The 24853-nt window shown below is 39.6% G+C and overlaps 2 protein-coding genes and 1 pseudogene across 6 annotated transcripts in view; 2 read left to right on the forward strand and 1 right to left on the reverse strand.

The window, feature by feature from the left end:
- Positions 1–24853, reverse strand: part of Ddx58 (DExD/H-box helicase 58) — a 43229-nt gene that overhangs the window by 17345 nt on the left and 1031 nt on the right. For all 5 annotated transcript variants that reach the window (XR_007213046.1, XM_048360960.1, XM_048360882.1 and 2 more), the window contains exons 2-11: positions 16379–16513; positions 12106–12287; positions 10830–10977; positions 9737–9844; positions 8436–8543; positions 8145–8298; positions 6704–6962; positions 3880–4042; positions 1706–1810; positions 518–675 (exon numbers count right to left, since the gene is read on the reverse strand). Coding sequence is in view for 4 of the 5 variants with exons in the window: in XM_048360960.1 (XP_048216917.1) it covers positions 518–675; positions 1706–1810; positions 3880–4042; positions 6704–6962; positions 8145–8298; positions 8436–8543; positions 9737–9844; positions 10830–10977; positions 12106–12287; positions 16379–16513 (1520 nt within the window). In the remaining variant the exon portion in view is untranslated. The remainder of the gene's footprint in view (positions 1–517; positions 676–1705; positions 1811–3879; positions 4043–6703; positions 6963–8144; positions 8299–8435; positions 8544–9736; positions 9845–10829; positions 10978–12105; positions 12288–16378; positions 16514–24853) is intronic.
- On the forward strand, positions 13478–14158 carry LOC125362430 (annotated as a pseudogene).
- LOC125356602 (eukaryotic translation initiation factor 4E-binding protein 1-like) lies at positions 17456–18448 on the forward strand. The gene is made up of 2 exons (XM_048353205.1): positions 17456–17562; positions 18106–18448. Exons 1-2 carry the CDS (start codon positions 17456–17458, stop codon positions 18446–18448), a joined length of 450 nt encoding a protein of 149 aa, XP_048209162.1.

Below are 24853 nucleotides of genomic sequence, written 5' to 3' on the forward strand. Positions count from 1 at the left end.
CAATGTTTCTTGTCTCTTCCAACTGAGTTTAACAAGAATGGCCCTTAACAGTTCTAGGAAAATATCCAAATCAAAGACTACTTTTAAAAATGTTAACTGCTAGAACCAGTAAGGAAAGTCACTTTGGATTCTAGAATTCTCCCTTGGAAAAGACAGCAAAAACTACATAGGACATGCATATTATATTTAACAAAATAATGAAAGCCAATTCAGTTCTATGTTAACTTTGCATAATTTGGGGGTTCAACATTATCATCTTTCTGAAAACTATGTCAAAGAAGGAAAAGCTGGAGGCATGGCTGAGAATCTGAGCCTTCATTTCAGCCTGTGTCCTGGAAAACTTCAGAAAACAAATAAAGATGATGCTGACTAGGATAACTTCTAGAGTTTTCTTCATGTGAACTTCCTGGGAAGGTGAGTGAGCTCTTGGGGTTGGGAGGAGAAGCTAACGTTCTCTCAACTGCCACAATAGAGTTTCACAATTCAAATATACCTTTCAAAGTAGGGACCTACATACCCTCAGATGTGAAGTGTACAGGAAGAGTGCTTTGCAAATCCTGCTCTCTTCCTCCTTGTCGGCCATCTGAAACACCTTACACTCTTTATGAACCCCAACAATCCACTGTTCATATTTCTGTGTTCCAATTTCCCTGTTTTGGATCTCAAATAAGTGTCCTGAGGAAGAAAGTAAAGGTTTTACTGTGCCGTCATGCCTTTCACAGGGCCAAACAGGATCAGAGACCAGGAGCTCAAACGATGCTTCTTCTCACAGACACAACAGCATAGAGGCATCTCCTAAGCTAAACTCCATGTCTTGCTTCAAAAACAGAAAAGTCTATGGTGGTCCAGGCTTAAGGATGCTGGGATAAAGAAGAAGAGGCAAGCACACATCTGTGAGTTACTCTAGCATCTGATCTTCAAGGAGCCTTGAGATGAGCACTGTGCAGTAAAATTAATTTAAGAGCTTATTTGGGGGTTAAATGATTCCCCAAACCCACTTCTTTTGAATAAAGGGACAAAGGAGGCAGGAACAAACAAGGCAGCCATTAATAAATCAGATGAATCATCAAGAATTTATAGGACTGGTCCAGGCATGAAAATAATCTATACAATTAGGAAATAAGCAGGATTGGGGAAATAAAAACAGTGAATACATAGTGCTTGAGGTGAGAAATAAAAACCTCACCCCTGTATGGTACAAGTGTGTCACCAACGTCAGAATGTCAGGATTTCCATTATGTAGCACAGTACATAGTATAATAAATACTTACTACATGAATCAAGGAATGAGTAAAAGTGGAAGGATAGAATGCAGTAAGTTCATGAATTTCCAAAAAAATAATTAAAGGTCGCACCTAGGTTTGAGTCTAAGCCAGACGGAGAATACTTTTAATCTACATAAATAGGGAAGTAAGGAAAGAAAGATATGAACTATTTAAAATATGGTATTTTTCAGGTGTGTGTGTCCCCATGGATTTTCTGTGTCTTCATTTGTTTTGTTTTGTTCTTAAATGGTAAGAAACACTGAAAGAGGACTTAAAATGCTCCTGATTAGCCTGTAATCAAGAAAGTCTACATGTAAACATGGTCTGGACATTGTCAAGGAGAAAGCAAAAGGACCCCAGCAAACAATACATGGCTCTTTGCAAGTAAAGGGAACACAAAACATGAGATTTATCACATGCAAAGCTGGTGCCAAACTTACCAAGTTCTTCAGAGACATTCTTTGCCAGAAACTCTGTCTCCTTCATCAATTGAGAGATGATGACTTTAAATTTGTCAGTAGTCCGTGATTCTACTTTCCTGAAAACTACAGCCATTAATTAAAGTGAGTGAGTGAGTTCATTGGGAGACAGACAGACAGATAGAAGATAGATACCGCCAAAGCTTTTGGTGTTTTGGTTACTCCCTCTGAGAACCTAGTGGTCACAAACCTCCATACAACCAATGCTCAGAAACTTTCCCGAAACGTCCCAGCTACTCGCTGAATTGATTCTCACATCTTTTCTCCCCTGTCTGGGTCTAACCCGGCTTCTTGTGGCTTCCGTGTTTCCCCTGTGCTAACAAGTCTGGCAGTCCCCTTCTTTCATTACATGATTTTTTTTTCCCAACAAAACACTGTCTGTCATATGCCATGTTCCACATATCATGTGTTCATGCATGTATGTGGGTTGAAGGCTGCAGGGTTCTGTGATGGAAGAATGAACACGGTCTAACAGAGCATACAAAAAGGAATATCAAAGTCAGCCAGGAAGAGGCAGTGTTGTAGAGTAAATACGGGAAGCCAGGTGCCAGTAACAAATTCCTATAATCCTAGCTACTCAGAAGTCTCAGATCTGAGGATACTAATTTGAAGCAAGCCCAGACAGAAAAGCACAGACTTTTCTGAGAGGTTCTATTTCCAATTAACTAGCAAAAAAAAAAATCTACACAGGAGGTGTGACTCAAGTGGTAGAGTACCAGCTGGGACCAAAAAGCCAAATGAGGGCTGGGAATATGGCCTGGTGGTAAAGTGCTTGCCTCACATAAATGAAGCCCTAGGTTTGATTCCTCAGCACCACATATATAGAAAAAAAAAAAAAAAGCCAAATGATAGCACAAGGCTCTGAGTTCAAGTTCCAGTACTCTCTCTCTCTCTCTCTCTCTCTCTCTCTCTCACACACACACACACACACACACACACACACACACACACACACACGGGGGTGGGGGGGTTGGGGAGTTAAAAATGAGGAAGCAGGAGCAGATAGAAAAGAAGGGATACAGCACAGAGAGAAAACAAATGACCTGTATGAAGAACTCAAACATGAGGAAAGTAACATGGCTGGGTGTATGAGATTTGGGTATATGTAGGATAAAGCTCAGAAAGCTATGAAGTCAGATGATAAAGAAATCTACACATAGCTAGACATAGGGGCTCACACCTATAATCTTAGCTACTCAGGAGTTGGAGACAGGGAGGTTTGCAGTTCAAGGCCAGCCTTGTCGAAAAGTTAGTGAACACCCCTCCCCCCCTCATCTCAACAAACAAGTCACAGAAATGATGTGTAATCTCACAGACATTAAGTAAGAGGATTGTGGTCAGGGGGCATCCAGGGCAAGAAGTGCAAGACCATATCTGAAAAATAACTAAGGCGAAAGAACAGCAGAGCACTTGGCTAGCCAAGTGTAAAGGCCCTGAGTTCAAAACCCAGTAGTGCAAAAAAATTCACATGGGCACTAAAAAGAGTGGGTAACTTCTTTATACTCTTAACTGCTAACTCCCCCAAAGGGAATTAACTGTGCCCCATTTCATGTGTATTTGTTCTGCCTTGGACGCAAACAGCCATGGGCTATTCAGAGAGCAAAGCAGAAGCCATATGCATCTATACCTTCTGTACCTCTCCCCCTTGCAGAACTAGTAATAAAATCAGGAAATATTTGCTTTGAAATCCTATTTTTAATCATATTCTGATCATGTGAGGAGGAGGAGATGGGATGAATTCAGATCACTTCATCCATAGTCAGAGGCAAGGACTCAATTAGGGAAAGAGAATGCAGATACAACTGTTTCCTGTTTGGGATCAAATAACTATCCTATTTCACAAGTTTTTGTTAGTGCATATTAATTTGTACAATGTGAGGAGTTTGGCTGTGGTATTTCCATACAGGCATATAATAGGCTTTGATCATATTCACTCTATTACTCTCTTCCTTTCCCGACCACCTTTTCTTTTTGAAATTTTCCAAGAGGTTTAATTATATGCTTTCATTATATTCTCCCTCAGCTATCTAATAAACAGAGAAAGGGTCCAAGTTCAGAATCTATCTACATGGCTCTGAACTGAAGATAGCAGAGAGTAACAAAGCCCTCACGAGCTTGTCATTGGATGCACATACGTTTCTGAGGTTTATACACGATTTCCTCCAGTTCCTCCATGTTCTCTCTGATGGTGGCGATCACAGACGCATCAAGAGCAGCACACAGTCTGCAGATGTATGACATGGCTTCCTCAATGGTCTTGGCATCTCCAACGCCCACCGAGGCGGTCAGACCCAAAACCTGAAAGGAGCAGTCCAACGTTTCTTTTTCTGACTTCTCTTGACATTGCACAAAGAAGGGTTTGCCTGATGGCAAAGGCACTCAATAAATGGAGGCGTCCCAACTCAGGAAACCCTTTCAAACCAAGCCTTCTCTGTCATTTACCTTTGTGTCCCCTACTATACGGAGAAAATCCTACTGAAAAAAAAAAAGAACTGGAATGACACACATGTTCATTCCAGTCTCAGCTGTGTGCCCACTTACTCGCTGTGTGCCCCTGGAAAATTAGCTTTCTGTTCTCAGTAAATTTGGAAAACAGCAGCTAAAAATTAAGATGTCAAGCACCAGTGGCTCACACCTGTAATCCTAACTATTCAAGAGGCTGAGATCTGAGGATCACAATTCAAAGCCAGAGCAGGAAAGTCCATGAGACTCTTATCTCTAATTAACCACAGAAAACCGGAAGTGGTGCTGTGGCTTAAATAGCAGAGCACTAGCCTTGAGCTAAAGAGCTCACAGACAGCACACAGGCCCAGAGTTCAAGCCCCATGACTGACAAAATAAATAAATAAATAAATAAAATAAAGATCTTTGTGGGTGCAGTAAGACATCCATTCAATAACTACTGAATGATTAACTCACGAGTAGGGAATTTAGTTAACACGAATGTTGTTCTAGAAGAAGCTACATGACATGTGGTCACTTTGGAAGAGAGAGAGAGAGAGAGAGAGAGAGAGAGAGTGTGTGTGTGTGTGTGTGTGTGTGTGTGTGTGTGTGCCAGAACTTGGGTTGCTCATATTGCTTATTTTCTGCTTATGCTCTACTACCATGTCTCCAGTCTGGCATTTTCTTGGTTGGTGGGAGTCAGTGTTTACACTAAGATTTTTCAGTTTGAGTTGGCTTTGAACTTCAATATAGTTGGAGAATATAGATGGGAGCCACTGATGCTTGGAAGGGTACCTTTTTCCTATGGGCAAAGTATTAATTTTCTTTTAACTTATACATTCTAAATGCATAATTATTAGAGCTAGAGGATTTTTCATTTTGTTGGTCATGGGTCCTGGGTTCTGTTCCTGAGTTCTTTTGCTCTAGGCTAGCAGTCTACCATTTTGAGCCACAGCTTCACTTCAGGTTTTCTGGTGGTTAACTGGTGATAAGAGTCTCAGGGACTTTCCTACATGGGCTGGTTTCAAACCATGATCCTCAGATCTGTTTCTTGAGTAGCTAGGATTACAGGCCTGAGCCACCAATGCCCAGCAGAGCTAGAGGATTTTATACAAATTGTAGAATAGCATACAATAAAGCCATGCTTCCCAACCTCATTTCAGCCTCCCATATAACCAAAAGATTTTTCAATGAATCCTTCTTCAAGTTTTTGTTTTGTTTCGTTTGGGGCTTTCAGCTTTCAAGGCAGGTGTTCTACCACTTGAATCAGGCCTCCAGTCCTTTTTGCTTTAGTTTCTATAGAATTTCATGATTTTTCCTAAGAAGAACTTTGAACCTCCATCCTCCAGATTCCCATCTCCCAAGTGGCTGAGATGACAACCAGGCTTCTCTGGGTTCTCTCCTCCTTCCCAGATCCCTCCCCTATTCCTACACTAATGGTTCCCAGCAGAAGACCTAGCTCGTCTATGTCCAAGAGACAACAGAAGCCCTATCTTAAGAACAACTCTCTGAACTGACTATTCTATGTGAAAATTGATGTGCTCATCTTCTCATCCCACACCCTCTGCTCTCAGCACTTCTAATTCTGTCATTCCCTCCTCATATTCTACCCTGGTAGACTCTTATCTCTAATTAATTCCTAAGAACCCAAAAATGGGGCTTAGCTCCAAGTAGCAGAGCACTAGGCTTAAGCACAAAAGCTCAAGAACAGTGCCCAGGCCCTGAGTTCAAGCCCTAGGATTGGCAAAACAAAACCAAGACAACTGGAAGTATAGCTCAAGTAACAAGAGCATCAGTTATAAGCAAAAAAGCCAAATGAAAGTGAGAGACCCACCAGGCTTCAGTGGCTCACGCCTGTAATCCTAGCTACTCAGGAGGCTGAGATATGAGGATCGTAGTTCAAAGCCAGCCCAGTACAAAAGTCTGTGAGATTCTTATCTCCAATTAACCACCAGAAAACTACAAGTAGTGCTGTGGCTCAAAGTGGTAAAGCATTAGCCTTGAGCTGAAGAGCTCAGGAATGGTTCCCAGGCCCAGAATTCAACCCTGACAACTGACAAAAAACAAAGAAAGTGAGAGACCCTTAGTTTTAGTTTAAGCCCCAGTGTGAGCACATGCAATATTCAAAACAAATTGCATAGATATTGGACATGTACAAACCTTTAACTTGTAAAGAATACAGTACCATAACAATTTACATAGTATTTACATTGTACTAGATGTTACAAGTAATTTAGAGATTATTTAAAAGTATTCAGAAAGACGTATACAGCTGCAAACCAACACTGTCTTTGCTTTGGGTATTTTCAGGAAGAGAGAGCCTGAAAACAACCCTCACTGGATACCAATAGAGAGCTACTGGTTAAGTGAATAAATAAATGAGTGAATCAAAATTGATCAATGAGTTGTACAATGTGGGCTTAGAAGCTTAGGAAGACAGTCTTACAAGTGACTCAGGCATAAGTAAATAGGACTGAGGAAGATTGCAAAACAAGGAAGCCACCTAACCAAAAATACCTGGGGCAGTGGACCCAAAGGTCCTCCAAGTTTCTGATCTAGGTAGTTGAACATGATCATGTTGTATGGGTGGTGTTTATTGGTATTGTGGCATTCGTCAAATATCATCAAAGTGAAAACAGACACTGACGGAATGCTTCCTTGCTTAAGACTGTTCACAAGAATCTGTGGGGTTAAAATGATGATGTCATTGTTCTCAATCGTCTGCTGCACAGGAACACTCTCAGTTGTTGCTCCAGAAATGCCTGCAACTTTGTACCTAGAAAAGAATAGAAATGCCTTAGTACCAACCCAAATGTGAATGAGGAAATTCAAAGATAAAATGCTAGATCAGAACAGCAATGGATGAAGTCCTTCCTGAGTCCAAAGGAAATACTCATGTCCTTGGCTCAGAATCTAGTTTCCATAAATGGAAACTGGCTATGATTACTTATAGGATACATTATGCTTTCAAGTCGCCATGAGATAGAGAATACTTAAAAGAGTAATATCAGGTGGACAAAGTGGCAGGTGTCTATAATCCCAGTAGTCAGGAGGCTGAGACAGGAAGATCATGAGTACAAGGCTAGCTTGGCCTCATTTCAAAAAAAATTTACAAAGCAGTATCAAATAAATGAGAAAATCAAATAAAGCAATTAAATGTGCCATTTAAATGACAAATATACCCACCCAGTCACATATCTTCTCTATAAGAGCAAACCAGTTTGGGATTTCTGGCATAACCTAATGAAAATAATGTAAATCCGTGAAGGACTTACTTTTTTGTTTTGTTTTGTTTTTTTTTTGTTTTTTGGGCCAGTCCTGGGCCTTGGACTCAGGACCTGAGCACTGTCCCTGGCTTCTTCCCGCTCAAGGCTAGCACTCTGCCACTTGAGCCACAGCGCCGCTTCTGGCCGTTTTCTGTATATGTGGTGCTGGGGAATCGAACCTAGGGCCTCGTGTATCCGAGGCAGGCACCCTTGCCACTAGGCTATATCCCCAGCCCCAAGGACTTACTTCTTAATAGCATAAAAACTTAATCTAGCCATGCTCAAGAGGCCGACACCTGAGGATCTTTGTTTGAAATTAACTTGGGAAGGAAAGTCCATGAGACTCTTTATTTCCAATTATTGCCACCAAAAAGCCAGATGTGGCTCAAGTGAGAATTAGCCTTGAGTGAAAAAGCTAAGGGACAGCACCCCAGCCCCGAGTTCATGCCACACCAACACACACACACACACACACACACACACACACACACACACACACACACACTTAGAATTTTGTATTTAGTCATGACTTCAAAAGAAACATAGTTCAAGTGACAGTGGCAGAGCAGTCACCTGCTAAGCACAAGGCCCTAGGTTCAATCCCCAGTACTGAAATAAATTTAAAAACAAGGGACAGCACATTGGTTACATGAAGCTAGAAAACAAGAGGTTGGATACACTGTTATACCTACCCAAGTCTTTCAAAATACATGGAGAACACGGACTTCTGCTGTAAGTACACAGGAACCTGATTAGCAAAAAAGGCAACTTTCCCTTTTTGTCCTGCTGGAAATTTTTTGAGATGATGTTCACAAATAAGAAGTGAAACGAAAGTTTTTCCACAACCTTTTAATACATAAGAGAAAACATATAATTAGGATTACATTATATGTTCCTGTAGAAAAGGTATTTGTTTATTCGGGGCTCTTTTAACACTGTTAGAATGACAAGTAAACTGGTTGTAAGTAATGTAACAGGCTTACCAGTAGGAGCACATATTATTGTATTTTTTCCTTTCTTGGCAGGCAAAGCAAGCTCTAGTTGGTAATTTCGTGGTTTTAATGGGCTGATTAAGCTGGTATGCGCCACATCTGTAATACAAAAGGAACAAACTTACCAAACAGTGTTGCTCCAGGAACCACCTTAGTAACAGCCTAGTAGACATCAATTCTGACTCCTGCAAGGACCTCAGTGACAGTTTGATACATTTCAGGGTGTGACCTATTGATATAGGTCTTACCTAACTAAGTCAGCTGAAGGAAGAAATGAAGAAGGGAAGAAAGAAAGGGGAGGGGAGGGGAAGGGACCTCTCACAGCCAAGCTGAGTTTGACAGCAACTTTGTGTGAATAAGAACAAGGCAGTATGTGATCCTCACCAACTGCCAAGCAGCCCTGGGAATCATGGAGCAAATGGCTCACGAATAGGAGTATTTTAGAAAGCAAGGCTGCTTTGTGATCTCACAGCCATTGAGTATCTGAAATTCCCCATGTAGATGTACACATACTGTGTTATTAGCAAAATAAGATTTTTAGAAGAGAAGATAAAAGCAGAAGCTCACACCCTGAAATGTATCAAACACTTACTATATGCTTGGAAGTGCTTTTTATATAATTTTATTGTATGTAATAATATAATATACTTATACAATAATAATTAAAGTGTTATACAGAGGAGTCAACTTTTCATAAGTCAGGCAATGAGTACACCTGTATGTTGCTTAAAGCATATTTCACAGTGAGACCAGGAAGTTGTATACCATGCCATAACAAAACAGTTATTTAACGATTATCAAAAAGGAAACTAGGATTACTAATGAGTAGTGTCAGAGGAAAAATGTAAACATAATAAAATGAGAATTTAAGCAGGGCGCCAGTGGCTCACGCCTGTAACCCTAGCTACTCAGGAGGCTGAAATCTGAAATTGCATTTTGAAGCCAGCCTGGGTAGGAAAGTCTGTGAGACTCTTATCTCCAGCTAACCACCAGAAAACCAGAAGTGGTGCTGTGGCTCAAAGTGACAGAGCATTAGCCGTGAGTGATAAAGCTCAGAGACAACGCCCAAGCCCTGAGTTCAAGACCCAAGACCAACAAAAATCAAGAACAAAACAAAAATAAAATAAAATGAGAATGTATACATTACTTCTATTTTTAATGTAAGTGCTCTTGTCTTTCTTCATTTTCCTTCCAAAGCATTTCACAAGGCTGATTGGAGAGTAGCAAAACATGTTCCTCCACAGAACACCTGAAAGGCGCCATTGTGGAAAAGCACAGGCAAAGTTAAGTACCTGAATGTGGGCAGGAATTCTGACTAAAAGTCAGGTAGTCTGGATCCTCCTGGATGAAAATCTCTATGCTGGAAGCTTCCATTCTGTCATCTTCAACATCTTTCAGACCTTTTTGAGACAAAATCTTAGAACCTTGAGGTAATCTGATCATAGTTCTCATTTTTTTAAAGAAAGAACTCAAAAATCTTAACACTGAAAATTTAACTGTCCATTAAGATTTCTCACAACTATACCCTTTCACTTCTTAAAAACTTGAGTTTAAAATCTCATTTGAATCCCAATGTCATCCAGAATTCTATTACTCAATGTGTGGAATATGAAGGCAACAACTTGGGAACTCATAATCATTCAAAGCTGAAGCTCAATGTTAACAAGTCTACAATGGCTTCAGATGCACTCTACAGAAAGGAGGCTTGATTGACTTAACTCAAGAAATTAGATACGTATTTATATAGACAGTTACTGGACCAATTTTTTTTATCTAAAGAAGTCTAGATGAACTTTAGACACAAGTATTTATCAAAGTCAGCTAAATAAAGCAAAGCTCTAAGAAGATGTGAGCTACAAGCCAAATGATGGCTCAGACAGCTACAGCAAATGATCCTGCCTCCTGTCTTCTGTTAAGTTCCAGATGGTTTCCAGAGAAGAGAATCAAGCAAGGACTGTCACTCTTGACATTCCGAGTCTATTCTGCACAGAGGGTAAATTCTGATGTTTGAATCATAAACCCTAGAATTCTCAAGTGATTTCTAAATAATCTTAGCTAATGCTCTGCCTGCCTTCAAGTTCTTTGGACCAGATGGGCTAATTCTGGATAATAATTACCTTGATCTATTCATAAGGAGTTATGAACAATCAAACTTACCACACAGTCAAGCACCTCCCTCCTGCCCAGAATGCAACTTTGTGCTGGTCTCTTACTAGAGATATTGCCTTGTATATATGAAGGAAAAAGCAACTCGGATGGAAAGTTAAAGTGGGTAGGAATGAGGCAAGCCCCAAGGAGAACCAAGAAGTGGGGACTAGGGAGAATTACATGCTTCGAGAATATCCCTTTTATCCTCTTCAGAAGTCCTATCTAGAAGTATCATACCTTCCTCAGCACACCACAGTTGACTGAATGTGTTCTCTTCTTTCTCCAAAGCAAGTTTCAAAAGCTTGGGCCAGTTCTCTTTATCTGATCTGATAAGGCATTCAGCCATTTTCTCTGCACCTGCCATCATTCCTTTATTGGAGCATATCTAAGCAAGGCAAAGGCAGTATATTGAGTAATCATTTTAACTCATTTCCATTTATGAGTTTTTTCACTAAAATATCAATTCCAGTATTACCTAATTTGAAAGCATTCTAAATTAGAGTCCAATGGGTATTCATTACCCCATTTTTGCCCCATCCTACACTGTTATAAGGCCCTCCTGCCTTCAACTTTGTCCTTTACACACATCACTAGTCAAGCCAAGTTTCTCATCCTCTGAATGTTTATACCCATTGCCACCAGCAATATACAGGAAAAAAAAATCAATCCATTTGTTAGCTATTCATAATATAGATGTTAGGAAAGAGTAAATGGAGGAATGGAAAGTCATACCGGATGTAAGATTGGAATATATTGTAAAAATGTGTGGAAATGTATCAATGAAATCCTCCCCATATAACTGTTATCTAATAAAAATTCTAAATATATCTCTGTCTAAATGTGTGTGTGTGTGTGTGTGTGTGTGTGTGTGTGAGTGAGTGTGTGATATTGCAAGCATGGATATTTGGAAGGATATAACATTAACTAATGTTTTTGCAGACTAGAGGGATTTGTGTGATTTCCATTACTAACCACAATAAATAAAAGTCATTGTGTAGAGATTATTATGTACCAGCCTTATATAAAATGTTTCACATACTACCTTATTCAACCCTTATAAAATAGAATATTAATAAAGTATAACCTTTCTTCCCAGCATGTGCATAAAGAAACTAATGCTTAGAGAAATTAAGTGAATTATCCTGGATCATATCACTTTAGTAAGTGGGTAAGCTAGGATTTTAGCAAAATTTACCTGTATACAGCAGTTAAAAGTTTAACTGCTAGTTTATTCACTTTTTCTTTTCATTTGCTGAACTGTTTGATTTTATTTAAGTTTGAGAAAAGTACTCAGAAAGGCAATAGGGTAATTTTAACTGACAACAGACCAAACATGAAAAAAAGTGACATAAAAATTACTCCAATTTACACAAAAAGTTCTATCCTGTGGAATGATGCATAAGATATACAGGCTTTTTATTTAAAACAGTAGAGGTCCAAAACAGCATAGAAAACAGAAGGCTTTTCCCATTCTAATCATTGTCTCAAAATTTAGTGTTATATGATAACTTACCTGTTGAATTTCTTCACATTCCTGTCTAATTAAACATTCTGACATATCAGGGAGGATATCTAGTGGACTAATTCTGTCTTTAAATTCTGGCTGTAAACGTCTTAAAAGAGCTCTATGCTCCTCTAACTTTTCAATTTTTTGGAAATCCCAAGTTTCGATTGCTTCATGAAGTCCAGAATAACCTGAACAGAAATAAAATGAGGATGTTTATGAGACTAAAGATGAAACATTTAGACATCAGTATCCCAGAAATCATGTTTGACTGTATGGTATCAAAACTCTAAAATGTCTAAGTCACCACATTTACTGTTACATTTGGATCTGAAGTGTTATCACAAAAAGCTGAAGGCTTGGTCTGGGAGCACAGTGCAGGCTCTGGGTTCAATCTCCAGTACTGAAAAAACAAAGGAGTTCTAGAGTGAAATGATTAAGTGCTGAAGACTAAATGGTGATGTTATTTAGACATAACTAGATCCTGAGGGCCTAACTCCATCAAAGGTCAACATATTAACAAGCTCTTACTGAATGGGCTATTAGGAAGTAAGGCCTGGTTAGAGGAAGTTGGGTCACTGGGACAGGGGGATGGGCATGCCTTTGAAGGACACATCTTGGCCCTGATGCCTGGCCCCTTCTTATTGCTGTCAACTTCCTACTCACCAGAAATGAGTACCTGGCTCCCTCACAAACTCCCCCACCCAGGTAATTCAGCCTCGCCACATACAGTCCCAGAAGTAATGGACTGAAACTTCTGAAAACATGATCCAGAATAAATCCCACTTCCCTAAAGTTGCTTCCTCAATCATAGCATTAAGAGGCTCATAATACAGTTATTAATGATTCTTCAATATTTCTAAGAATAAGAAATTACTAAGAACAAAGATGAAGTCTTATACTTGGTCTTAGTATAAAATCTTCCAAAATGTCCCCATGAACTTCACCTGCAAGTTTCTGATTTGTTAATAGGTTAAATTAACTGTGTTTATATTCTCATCAAAAAAGCAGTAAAGCAGACAAAAAGGCAGATAAATCTTGATTCTTGACCTCAAGGAACTTTCCTTATATATTGTTTCAAGTAAAGAATACTACGTAAATGAGAATTTGAGGGGAAAGAAAGTTTCCAACTGAAATAATCCAAGAATGTCTTATTCTAAGTTTCTCTAGCAGAATCACCAGGCTTAAGACCCAAACTTCCTTCAGTAGTCTAGAAAGACAGAGATAGATAGATAGATAGATAGATAGATAGATAGATAGATAGATATAGACAGACAAGTATATACATGTGTATATGCATATATATATGTATGTATGTACATATGTGTGTATGTGTGTGGTGGTAACCAAAGCATCCATAAAGAACTTTCTGGGAGCAGAAATGGCTGAAAGAGATGAGAAAACCCTGAGATTCTGTTAAAAGAATCTCAGACTGATACTTGTATATGGATCTTCATATCCACAACAAAGTACGAGAAATCTCTTAGAAACTATTGTCAGAAACAGATAATAGTACTATAATGCATCTGTTTTCAGAAAATACCACCATGTCTCTCATGGTGACTGTTTAGCAGTATGTGCACATTTTTTTTACATGTTTCATTATAATTGAAGCTTATATGTTTTTAAAAGGCACTTTTTAAACAAATCATATGTAGAAAATTCAGAGGAAAGTAGTAGTGATTAGTAAATGCAAGATGTGCAACAGCATGTTTACTGTGGTTAAAAAAAAAAAAAAAACCATAATGAGAGGATGCAAAGCGCCGCCAGGTCTCAGGCCAGATGGGCCGCAGGTGGATGGAAGCCACCTCAGAGAAGCACCTGGAGGACATAATGAAGAAGCTGTCCATTGTTGGAGTCTTGTGCACAGACACAAGAACTTAATCTGGACTGCCAGAGTATTCTGTCAGATGAACATGCTGGAGGGAAAATCTGTTCTTGCCCAGCAAGCAGCTAAGTAATCTGACTCCATTGATGGTCCTGGTGGTATGTCTAGAATCAGATAACGGGACATTATATCCTTAAACATGATGGCAGGGAAGTGCACAAAATGGACTCTTGACATCTCATGGCAGTTTTCTGCCATACGGATTTATCCTACCTATGCTAATTACCTGGTAAAACTATTGAAGTTCCAATGATTAGATCATTCACTTAATGGACACTGGACATGTTCCTATTTATATAAGTTGCTTTTAAACCAACCCCTCAAGATGTCAATAAGAAAGGATCATGTTTTTCCTTTTTTTGGTGTTGGTATCGAGTCTTGAGCTCAGTGCCTGAACACTCTCCCAGAGCTTTTCCATGCTCAAGGCCAGCACGCTACCACCTGAGCCACAGCTTCACTTCTGACTTCTTGGTGGTAGTTTATTAGAAATAAGAGTCTCACAGACTTTCCTGCCAAGGCTGGCTTCAAACTACAATCCTCAGATCTTAGCCTCCTGAGTAGCTAGGAGTAAGTACAGGCATGAGCCACTGGCGCCTGGCTAAGATTGGATCATGTTTTGAAGCATGTTTCTTGTGTCCGAAGATAACACACAGTAAGGAACAAGGGGTTTTCAGCAAGAGGAAATGGCTATGACAAAACAAACCAAAATGAGATTTTATGTAATAGCAAGTGATTTAGTTTGATTGGGTAGGCAAAAGGTAAACAATCAGGTCCAGGTCACTTTATCTATAGAATTTTCTATATACCATAAATGAACCTGTTTAGAGGAAAAAAGTAAAATGTAATAAAATGAAATATAACATAAAATTTATCTTCCTAACCATTTTAGATCGTCTATCAAATGTTAAATAAACTTGTTGCTATAAAACATAACCCTAGAAATTTTAAGTCTTGTAAAACTGGAACTCTATCTACACCCATAAACAGTAACTCCCTTCCCCTGTTCCCCAACATTCTGATAACCACCTTTTCCTGTTTCTACAAATCTGATTAGATTGTTCTTTCAGAATCATGCATGAGGTTTGCTTTACTGTGATTGCTATTTTACTTAACGAAATTGCCTTAAAGGTTCATGTATGTTGTATCTTGTGATAAGTTTTCCTGTTTCTTAAAGCTAAATACTACTTCATTGTGCTTTTGCTTTTATTGTTTATGCTTTTGGTATCATATCTAAGAACTCACTGCCAGGTCTAAGGTCAGGGTGGGCTTTTTTTCTTTTCACTTACGTAAGTTTTATAGCTTTATGTTTTATGTTCAGGTCTTCAGCGGCATCTTGGCAATTGTTAGGTTATAATTCTTCCATAAACATTTTAGAACCAGATTGTCAGTCTCATTGAGAAGGCATGTAGATTTTTAATACAATTCTACTAAATATAGAGATCAATATAAGGAAAATGAATATTTGTGTAATACCGGAAAACAAATATTTGTATGATACCGGAAAACGAATATTTGTATAATACCAACTTTTCCTATTCATGTGCACAAGTATGTCTCTCTACCTAGGATTTCTTTATATTTCTCACTAACATTTCATCATTTTCTCCATGCAGACTGTGCACATATTTTAGACATTTTCTTAAGTACACTGAATTTTCTTGTTGTTGTTATAAACAGCATTTCAAGCCAGGTGCCAGGAGCTTTAATCCTAACTAGTCAGAAAGCTAACCAGTCCAGGAAAGGAAAGTCCATGATATTCTTTTTTTCTTTTTTGCCAGTCATTCCTAGGGCTTGAACTCAGGGCCTGGGCACTGTCCCTGTGCTTCTTTTTCTCAAGGTTAGCGCTCTACCACTTGAGCCACAGTGCCATTTCTGGCTTTTTCTGTTTATGTGGTACTGAGGAATCGAACCCAGGGCTTCATGCATGCTAGGCAAGCACTCTACTACTAAGCCACATTTCCAGCCCCCATGAGCCCAATCAATCAGGCCAAAAAGCCAAAAGTGGAGCTGTGGCCAGTCTTGAGCACAAAAGCTCAAGGATAGTGTTCAGGCCCTGAATTCAAGCCCCAGGACCGGCATTAAACAAATAAATAAATGTCATTTGGGATTACATTTTTCTGTTTGTCTCTATAGGATAGAAATGTAAGTCAGTTTTGTATACTGATTCCACATTCCAAAATCTTGCTCACATTTTCCACCAGTTACCATAATTTCTCTAGATTAAAAAAAAAATGTTTCAGGTACATAATTACATCATCTGTCTGAAAACAGTCTTTCTACTTGAGACTAAGAGGTAGGAACTATATGTGGACATTTCAAAATCAGTAGCTTTTTCCTCCTATAGTGTTCTAACACAGCAAAGCAATAAATGTTGATTTGTGAGAAGGAACTAACCTGCTTGGAATAGGGCATCCAAAAATCCACGGAACCAGCCTTCTTCCTGGAGCTCCAACAGGTACTGGAGGAACAGTGAAGCAGCCTCCATCGGGCCTTTACTGTCTTTCTGCACCCTAATATACTGCATCTGATCTACAAATAGAAACAAGAATGACTCATGAGACTATAGAACTATAGTACTCAATGAAAGACAAGCCAGAAAAGGGGCATCGGGCATTCCACATGGTATGGGAGCTGTAACAAGTACCACCTTGGCAGAAACTTCAGAAGAGCAGCAAATTCTCTGCCCAAGCTAACCATGCCCCTTCTTCAGCCACATGCCCTTCCCATCCTCTACAGAACCTTCCCATTTGGCATGCAAATCTGAGAGAGCACTGTAGAAGTTTCTCTAGGATATTTGAAAAAGTCTCCCCTCAACAAGGGAGAAGTCACAGTAGCACTGGGTTACATGAACGGACAAAAGGATCCTCTGAGCGTCTAAAAAGGAGATGTCACTGGAAGTAGAAGTGTGAGGGGTAGAGGGTGCTCCGTAGCATCGTAACAACTGGTAGACCCAGAAACCCATTCAAAATAAACTGCGATACTCTCACGGACCTTTGCATAGGCTTTGGCTAAGGAGGCAAGAGATCCAACAGAAAAAAGGAAGGGGGAGCATGATGATACATACCTAAAACTCCAGCTCCTAGGAAGGCAGAGGGAGGCGGAGGAGGCCAGCCTCCAGCAAAATACAAAACCCTACCCAAAAAATAAACTAAAAGCAAAAGGACAGGGACATGGATCAAGTGGTAGAAGCCCTGAGTTCAATCACTAGTAACACTAAAATACACACACACACACACACACACACACACACACACACACACACACCATAACCAGAGTATGGGCTAACCTTTGCAAAAAAAAAAAAAAACCCTGTAGCTCACACTCAAGTCTCCCTGGAAATACCTTGGATAACCTAAGAATCAGCAAAGCCCGGCAGGATCAAGGGAATCATGAAAGTTCTCCAGAAGAAATATAGCTTCACTACTCTTCTCCCTGGATGCAACTTGTGTCAATAATCATGGTATTTGGTTCATGGAGAGAAGAACCATAGTGGATGAGATGCCTGACCTGGGCAAGGAGACCGTGTGGAGAAGCTCCTACTGCCATAACACTCACCAGTGTTTCCAGTTCCTGCCTAAGTCTGACAGACAAATCTACTTGTCATAATTATGGATAAGCAATAGAATCAAGGGCTTCTGAAAAGCAAGACACAGAAAAATTTGAGAACGTGCCTGAGAGAATGAAAAATAGAGGAGAAAATAAGAGATTTATGTCTACACACACGATAAAGTATAAAGGCACTAGTAACTCTTTTCTAAATCTAAGGCTTTGTGCATGCTAGTCACATGCTAGTTACATGCTCTACCACTGAGCTTTATCCTCAGCACAAAAGAAACCACTTTCATAATTTAGGAGGGGGATGGTACGATCCCTGCACTGAATTCCTCACATTAAAAGGTAAAGCAGCACTATGGTGTTCTCCAATTGTCTTAAAAAAAAAACAAAACAAGCAAACTTCCTTTGTGTTATAAATTAAATTGAGGAGAATGAACATAATTCAGAAGCACACGATACCCCTCCCCCTCCTCCATTCAACTCTTATTTTTTTCAAAGTCTCCCATGTTTTCTACATATCACTTTTCAGTACAGATTTTTTTTTATTAAAAATTGTGTTATAAAAGGTCATTATCGAGCCAGACCCCGAGCTGGGCCATCCCCACCACTGGCCGGGTGGTCCTCGGCGACGGTGTGCAGCCGCCCAGGGACTACAGCACCACCCGGGGCAGCACACTCTTCAGCACCACCCCAGGAGGAACCAGGATCATCTATGACCGCAAATTCCTGATGGAGGGTTGGAACTCACCTGTGGCCAGAACGCCCCCGAGGGACCTGCCAACCATTCCTAGAGTCACCAGTCCTACCAGTGATGAGCTGCCTGTGGAAGCCAGCCAAACCCACCTGCCCAGGAACCCAGAAGAAAAGCAGGTGACGGGAGAAGAGTCACAGTTTGAGATGGACATTTAAGGGATCAGCCGTCGAATGAGAGGTGCTTCTGAGCCTCTCTGGCCGTTCTCAGGAGGAGAGTTCCGTTGTGGTGTCGGCTACCCAGCCTTGCCCTCTCACTCAGGGCACCCTTTCTCCTTCCTCTTTGTGAACACCAGCACATACCTCCTTTTGCCTCCCTTGGTGCAGGAGCTGCTACCCCAAAGGGGTAGCCTACACCCTGCCTACACCCTGCAGCCACCTGCCAGAAATTGGACACTGAGGAGCTCTTCTGAATGATCATCTGGCTCTTCCAGTCCCATCCTCTGGGTGTACCCCTTCTTAGGTTGGGGCACCTGGGAAAGTTCCCATCTACTTGTTTCCCTGAGATAAGAAATAAAATCCCCCTTTACTACAGGGCCAAGTTTGGCCCTGTCTGAGCTCTTTGCAACTCCACGTGATAACACCAGCTGCCTACTGTGTGTTCAGTGCTTGTAATGTACTTTACATTCATTTCACTTGGGTCTCACACTGATCCTCATTTGCAGCTGAGAAGACTGGCTCAGGAGAAACCACAACACTTGGGACTTGAGCTCTGGTACTCTCCATCTTACTCTTCAGTGGCAAGTTCTACCTCTCTGTCAGGTGATACTGCTTCCAGCTCATTGCAAGTGAAAGGGAGAAGCTAGTTATGGCCAGTGGGAGTCTCTTTGGTCTATACATACCTGATCTTCACTGTGTGATTCCTTTGTGTGAGCTGTCATGTAGTGCCAAGATGAGGCAAGCTTTCTGCCTTAAGAATTTCACTGAAATGTAAGATTTTCCCATCTTTTTAAATAAAAATTTTAAAAAAGTTCATTATCAAGGCTGGAAAGTAGCTCAAAGAAGTTGCCAAGCAACATCCTAGGTTTGATCCCCAGTACCAAAAAAGAAAACACACACACACACACACAAAACTGCTAAAAAAAAAAAAAAAAAAAAAAAAAAGCATCAGTGTAAAATACTTGCAAATGGACATGAAGAAGAAATCTTTTTTAAAAATGCTTAAAATCACATCAAAATAATTCCTTAAAACCTATCCTGCATAGTAATATCTTTCTGGGTATCTAATTATATATAAACATGTACTGTTTAAAAACAAACAGGATCCTTCAAATCTGTCCCCTTTCACTCATTAATATATCATAGATGTTGTTTCCCATCAATACATATAGATCTAATCAACATATACTGTCTGTATAACTTGAGATCATATACATGTACTTAATCTATTCCTTAGTAATAGGTAACTATTATGTGTGCCTTCTTTACCAAGTTTTCCTCACAATAAATTCCCAGAATCATAATTTATGAGTTAAACAGTATACACATTTATACACTGATACATACTTCAGAACAGCCTTTCAGAGGAACTTAACTAGTTATCACCTATGAACAATGTATATTGCTGGGCACCAGTGGTTCACACCTGCAATCTTAGCTACTTGGGAGGCTGAGAGATGATGATTGTGATTCAAAGCCAGCCAAGGAAGAAAATTCCATGAGATTCTTATCTCTAACCAGCAAAAAAGCTAGAAGTACAGGTGTAGCTCAAGTAGTAAATCTCTAGCCTTGACTGAAAATGCTAAAGAACAGTGCTCAGGACTGAGTTCAAGCTCCATTATTGGCACACACAAAAAAAGTATTAGTATTTCCCTCTAGACATTGCAGTTGTACAATTTTTTTTTTTTTTGTCCATTATGGGGCTTGAACTCAGGATCTTGGCACTGTCCCTGAGCTTTTATGCTCAAGGCTAGCACTCTACCACTTTGAGCCACAGCTGCACTTCCAAAATCTTTTGTCTTGGGCTGGGGATATGGCCTAGTGGCAAGAGCGCTTGCCTCCTATACATGAAGCCCTGGGTTCGATTCCCCAGCACTACATATACAGAAAATGGCCAGAAGTGGCGCTGTGGCTCAAGTGGCAGAGTGCTAGCCTTGAGCAAAAAGAAGCCAGGGACAGTGCTCAGACCCTGAGTCCAAGGCCCAGGACTGGCAAAAAAAAAAAAAACTTTTATCTTTGTAAAACAAAACCAAAAACAGATTAACCAAACATCTTTGCTTTCCATGACTTCTTGCTTCTTGTTTCCTTCTTTGGTCACTGTCTATTTTTCCTTTCCTTTCCTTTTATAAAGCATATTTTCTGTTCAACTAGTCTTTTTCTGAAATGGATTTGTAAAGATACTTTGTACCTTACAGAAATGTCCTATTTGCTAAGTGGTTTTCTTGGAACAGGAAAAGGTAGTTTTTAAACATCTACTCCAGCAAGACTGAATGAGTTTCAATATTTTGGGAAGATTTTTTTGTTTTATTCTTTATTTTAGCTCTTTTCCTTTCTTTGAGGTTTTCTGATTGCTGTTTTAGTTGTTGAGGTTGAGTTGTTAAGTAAAGTTCACTAAATAATTACTTGTGTTCTTCTGAAGTGCCAATAAATCCATTTAGACTATGAATTTTCCTGATTAGAAGCTTTAGCTATTTCTTAAAATATGCAATATGTGAAGATTGCTATCTTTATTTTAAAGGTATCTGTAATTGTTTTGACTTTCTTTTTTATCCAAGAGTTAGTAAAAATACTATTTTGAAATTATGTGATAATTTTTGAGTCAATGATTAATTTACATGATATAAATTAATACTTAACACTTCTTTAGTTCTATGTAACTTAATCTTCCCCAAACGCCAAACCTAACCATTATTCTTATCTCACAGATGAGGAAACTGATACAGTAGGCTTACAAATTATGCTTTAGGACTTTAGTAGAGATTTATTTGTAGTCTAATATAGAATCTAATATTTCAGAAATCTCCTTGAGAATTAGAGGAGTAGGATATGTTTATAATGTATAAAAATGACTTAGAGTCATTTAGATCAACATGACATGTCATTTAAATCTCTATTATAATGATCTGATTTAGCAATACAAATAAAATGCCTGATAATTCTTGAATTTCTTGAAATTTAATGATTTTTTCTTATATTTAGTGCACAGAGACTTGAGTGTACTATAGCTTCACTGTAAATAGTACTCCTTTTTAATCTTAATAGTTTCTGTCCCTTTAATACTTTTTTCATTGCTAAGGTTATACTTCTGGCCAGGCGCCAGTGGCTCAGGCTTATAATCCTAGCTACTTAGGGGGCTGAAATCATAGAATTGTGGTTCAAAGCCAGCCTGGGCAGAAAAGTCTGTGAGACTTTTATCTCCAGTTTACTGGAGATAAATCAGAAGTAGAACTGTGGCTCAAAGTGATAGAATGGTAACCTTAAGTGAATAAGTTCAGGGACAGCACTTAGGCCTTGAGTTCAAGGTCCACAACATACATACCAAAAAAAAAAAAAAAAAGTACAATATTTTCAGTCTCTTCCTATTTAAGGCAAGGAGTTTTACATTAATTTATCATTACATTCCCTAGCTCTTTGCTGAATTATTTTTAAATCCAAATTATTCCTTTAACATCATTATGCATTTAGCTATAAATTAACTTCTTTTTTTAAAAGTTTGGATTTACTTTTATAGCCACATTTATAATGTTATTTAAAACTATCTCCACATGTCTGGTTTTGATACTGATAAGCATGCCTTATAATCTAAGGCCACACTTTAATGAACTATTATAAATTTTGGGGGAGAGACTTTCTTTCTTTTTTTTTCTTTTTTTTTTTTTGGCCAGCCCTGGGGCTTGGACTCAGGGCCTGAGCACTGTCCCTGGCTTCTTTTTGCTCAAGGATAGCACTCTGCCACTTGAGCCACAGCGCCACTTCTGGCAGTTTTTTTCTGTATATGTGGTGCTGGGGAATTGAACCCAAGGCCTTATGTATACGAGGCAAGCACTCTTGCCACTAGGCCATATCCCCAGCCCGGGAGAGACTTTCAACTGCTTACAATCCTGTTTCAAGTAATTTTCATAAAAAATTAATATGGGATACTTATTTACAATAATGTTTTCTTGGGGCCGGGGATATAGCCTAGTGGCAAGAGTGCCTGCCTCGGATACATGAGGCCCTAGGTTCGATTCCCCAGCACCACATATACAGAAAACGGCCAGAAGTGGCGCTGTGGCTCAAGTGGCAGAGTGCTAGCCTTGAGCGGGAAGAAGCCAGGGACGGTGCTTGGGCCCTGAGTCCAAGGCCCAGGACTGGCCAAAAAAAAAAAAAAAAAACAATAATGTTTTCTTGCTCACACATATAAAAAGCTGGCTAAACACAAAAACTGAGAGATTGTATTATTCTCAGAACATGCTGAGTTTTATTGCATAATTGTGTCGTTGCCTTCAACAGTATATAGTTCAGAGCAATTTGATGTTAGTTCCATTATAAAAGATCATAGTCATCTTGTTTTTCCAAAATGCTTATTTCTTGATCTCAGAATATGAAAAATGTGATGAGTGGAATTAGAAACATGGAAGGAGTGATATTGGTCAAGATGCCTGTACTCAAAAATTGATATGTTGGGTTGACTCTTTGTACAACTACTTAAAGATAATAATAGTTTTAAAAAAAAACGTAAGTATGAAAATCCCACCAGTGTGTGTGTAAAGAAATGATTCTCCTGTCAGAAAACTCATAGGAAACAAGCTATTTCTTTCTGAGAAAAGTAAATGTTTCTATTTTTTTCTATTAATTTTTCCCCTTTATGTTCTCTTCTTCATTGTAACCAAACCGCACAGCTAGATTTGTGTGAACATGCTAATAATCATGGATTCCATTGGTATTTGGAAACCATATTTTCAAAAGAAACCACTGCATTCACTTTTCTTGGTCCATCATCTTTCACCCACAAACACACACAAAAAACACTCCAAAGGAGCTAATCTCCTGCAAGGCCTCAAAGGTCTATAATGTCAAAGTTAATGATTTATGTTGTAGTTGTTTTTAGCTCTCCTGTTGCCTATGCTTTCAACATTCAACCATTATCTACTTCCTTCTTCTCCATGGTTTTCATTCCATCCAGACCCTGTTCTCTCGGTTCATCTCATTAGTTATGGGCTACTCAGCATCCTGTCCCAAGCTCTTTGTACTTACCACTGAATAGGGGAGCAAAGATCTCTACATGAAGATTTATCCAACCATGCAGCTGTACCCCAAGCCCTAGCCCAAATACAGCCAACAATCTGAGGATTATCTCTTCTGGGTGCATCCAAAGTATATGGGAACCCTTCATCTTCTACTCCACATCTGTCCCACATCCAAAAGGTCCTATCTCAGAAACCACCATTCATTCATTCATTCATTCATTCATGCATAGACCTAAATTAGAGACTACCTACTTAGCCTGAACACCTCCCTCCTGATTTCTATTCTCTTAGCAAGGCTCTCTGCCTCCAGGGGAGAAGACGAAGGAAGTTTGCTGTCTGGGTCGGGTTGGGTTTAGTTTGGTTATGTTTTAAGACTGTGTTGTCCAGGCTGACCTTGAACTTGAGCTCTTCTAGTCTGTCTTCCAAGTGTGATTACAGGTATGCACCAGGACATCAGCATTCTATCTCTAGATTGCCACTCCACTATCCTAGAATTTCTGCATTTGCTAGTCCCTCTCTTCTTAATCTTGTACCTATCCAGTTCATGTTTCAAAAAATCAGTTATTTTTCTGTGATGAAAATTCTATTTTGCCTCTTTTTATCTGTCTGGTGGATACATTTCCAAACTTCACATTCCTCACTTTTACCTATCTGTTAAATTTCATTCTGTCAATTCCTACCTTCCTCTCCACACTTACATCATAGTAATACTGGATTCCTGGTGCCTGACAGTCCACCTTTTACCTTGGTCCTTTGCATATCCTGAGCCCTCTACCAGCAATAGTTTGTCTCCTTCCAGATGGCTCTCATTCCTACCTTCGACCTCAGTTCAGATACCACAATCTTGAAAACAATGCCTGGGCCCTCCAGACTAGGTGGATATTCCAGCTATGTGCCCAATGACTCAGTACCCTATGGTTTCCAACAAGGCACTTGCTTGATTATTTATCATTTAGTTGCATGCCTGCACACATGCACTCTTAACTTGAGAAGCCAGGGACCACTCTATTGTGCTCCCCGTTTGTTTTCCTCCGCTCCTAGCATGACACTTTCTAATAGTAAACACTCCAACTCCAAAGAAATGTCCAACAAGAGTTGCTTATTTTACACAGTGAGTACCACACCAGTGTGCTAGTGTTTCAGCCAGGGATTTCTAAATGAGTCCAAGCTACTCTGGTTATTGAGGTGCTATTTCTCTCTGGACACCAGAGAGTATTCTGTGTGTGTGCATGGTCCTGGGGCTTTTGAACTGAGGGCCTAAGCACTGTCCCTGAGCTTTCTTGCTCAAGGCTAGCACTCTCTACCACTTGAGCTACAGCTTCATTTCTGGTAATATTCTTTCATTCCTCAGTCCACAAGCTATAGTTTGGTTGGGGAAGGCAATTAAGCATTCAAA

Source organism: Perognathus longimembris, chromosome 1, assembly GCF_023159225.1.
Source record: "Perognathus longimembris pacificus isolate PPM17 chromosome 1, ASM2315922v1, whole genome shotgun sequence".
Classification (NCBI taxonomy): domain Eukaryota; kingdom Metazoa; phylum Chordata; class Mammalia; order Rodentia; family Heteromyidae; genus Perognathus; species Perognathus longimembris.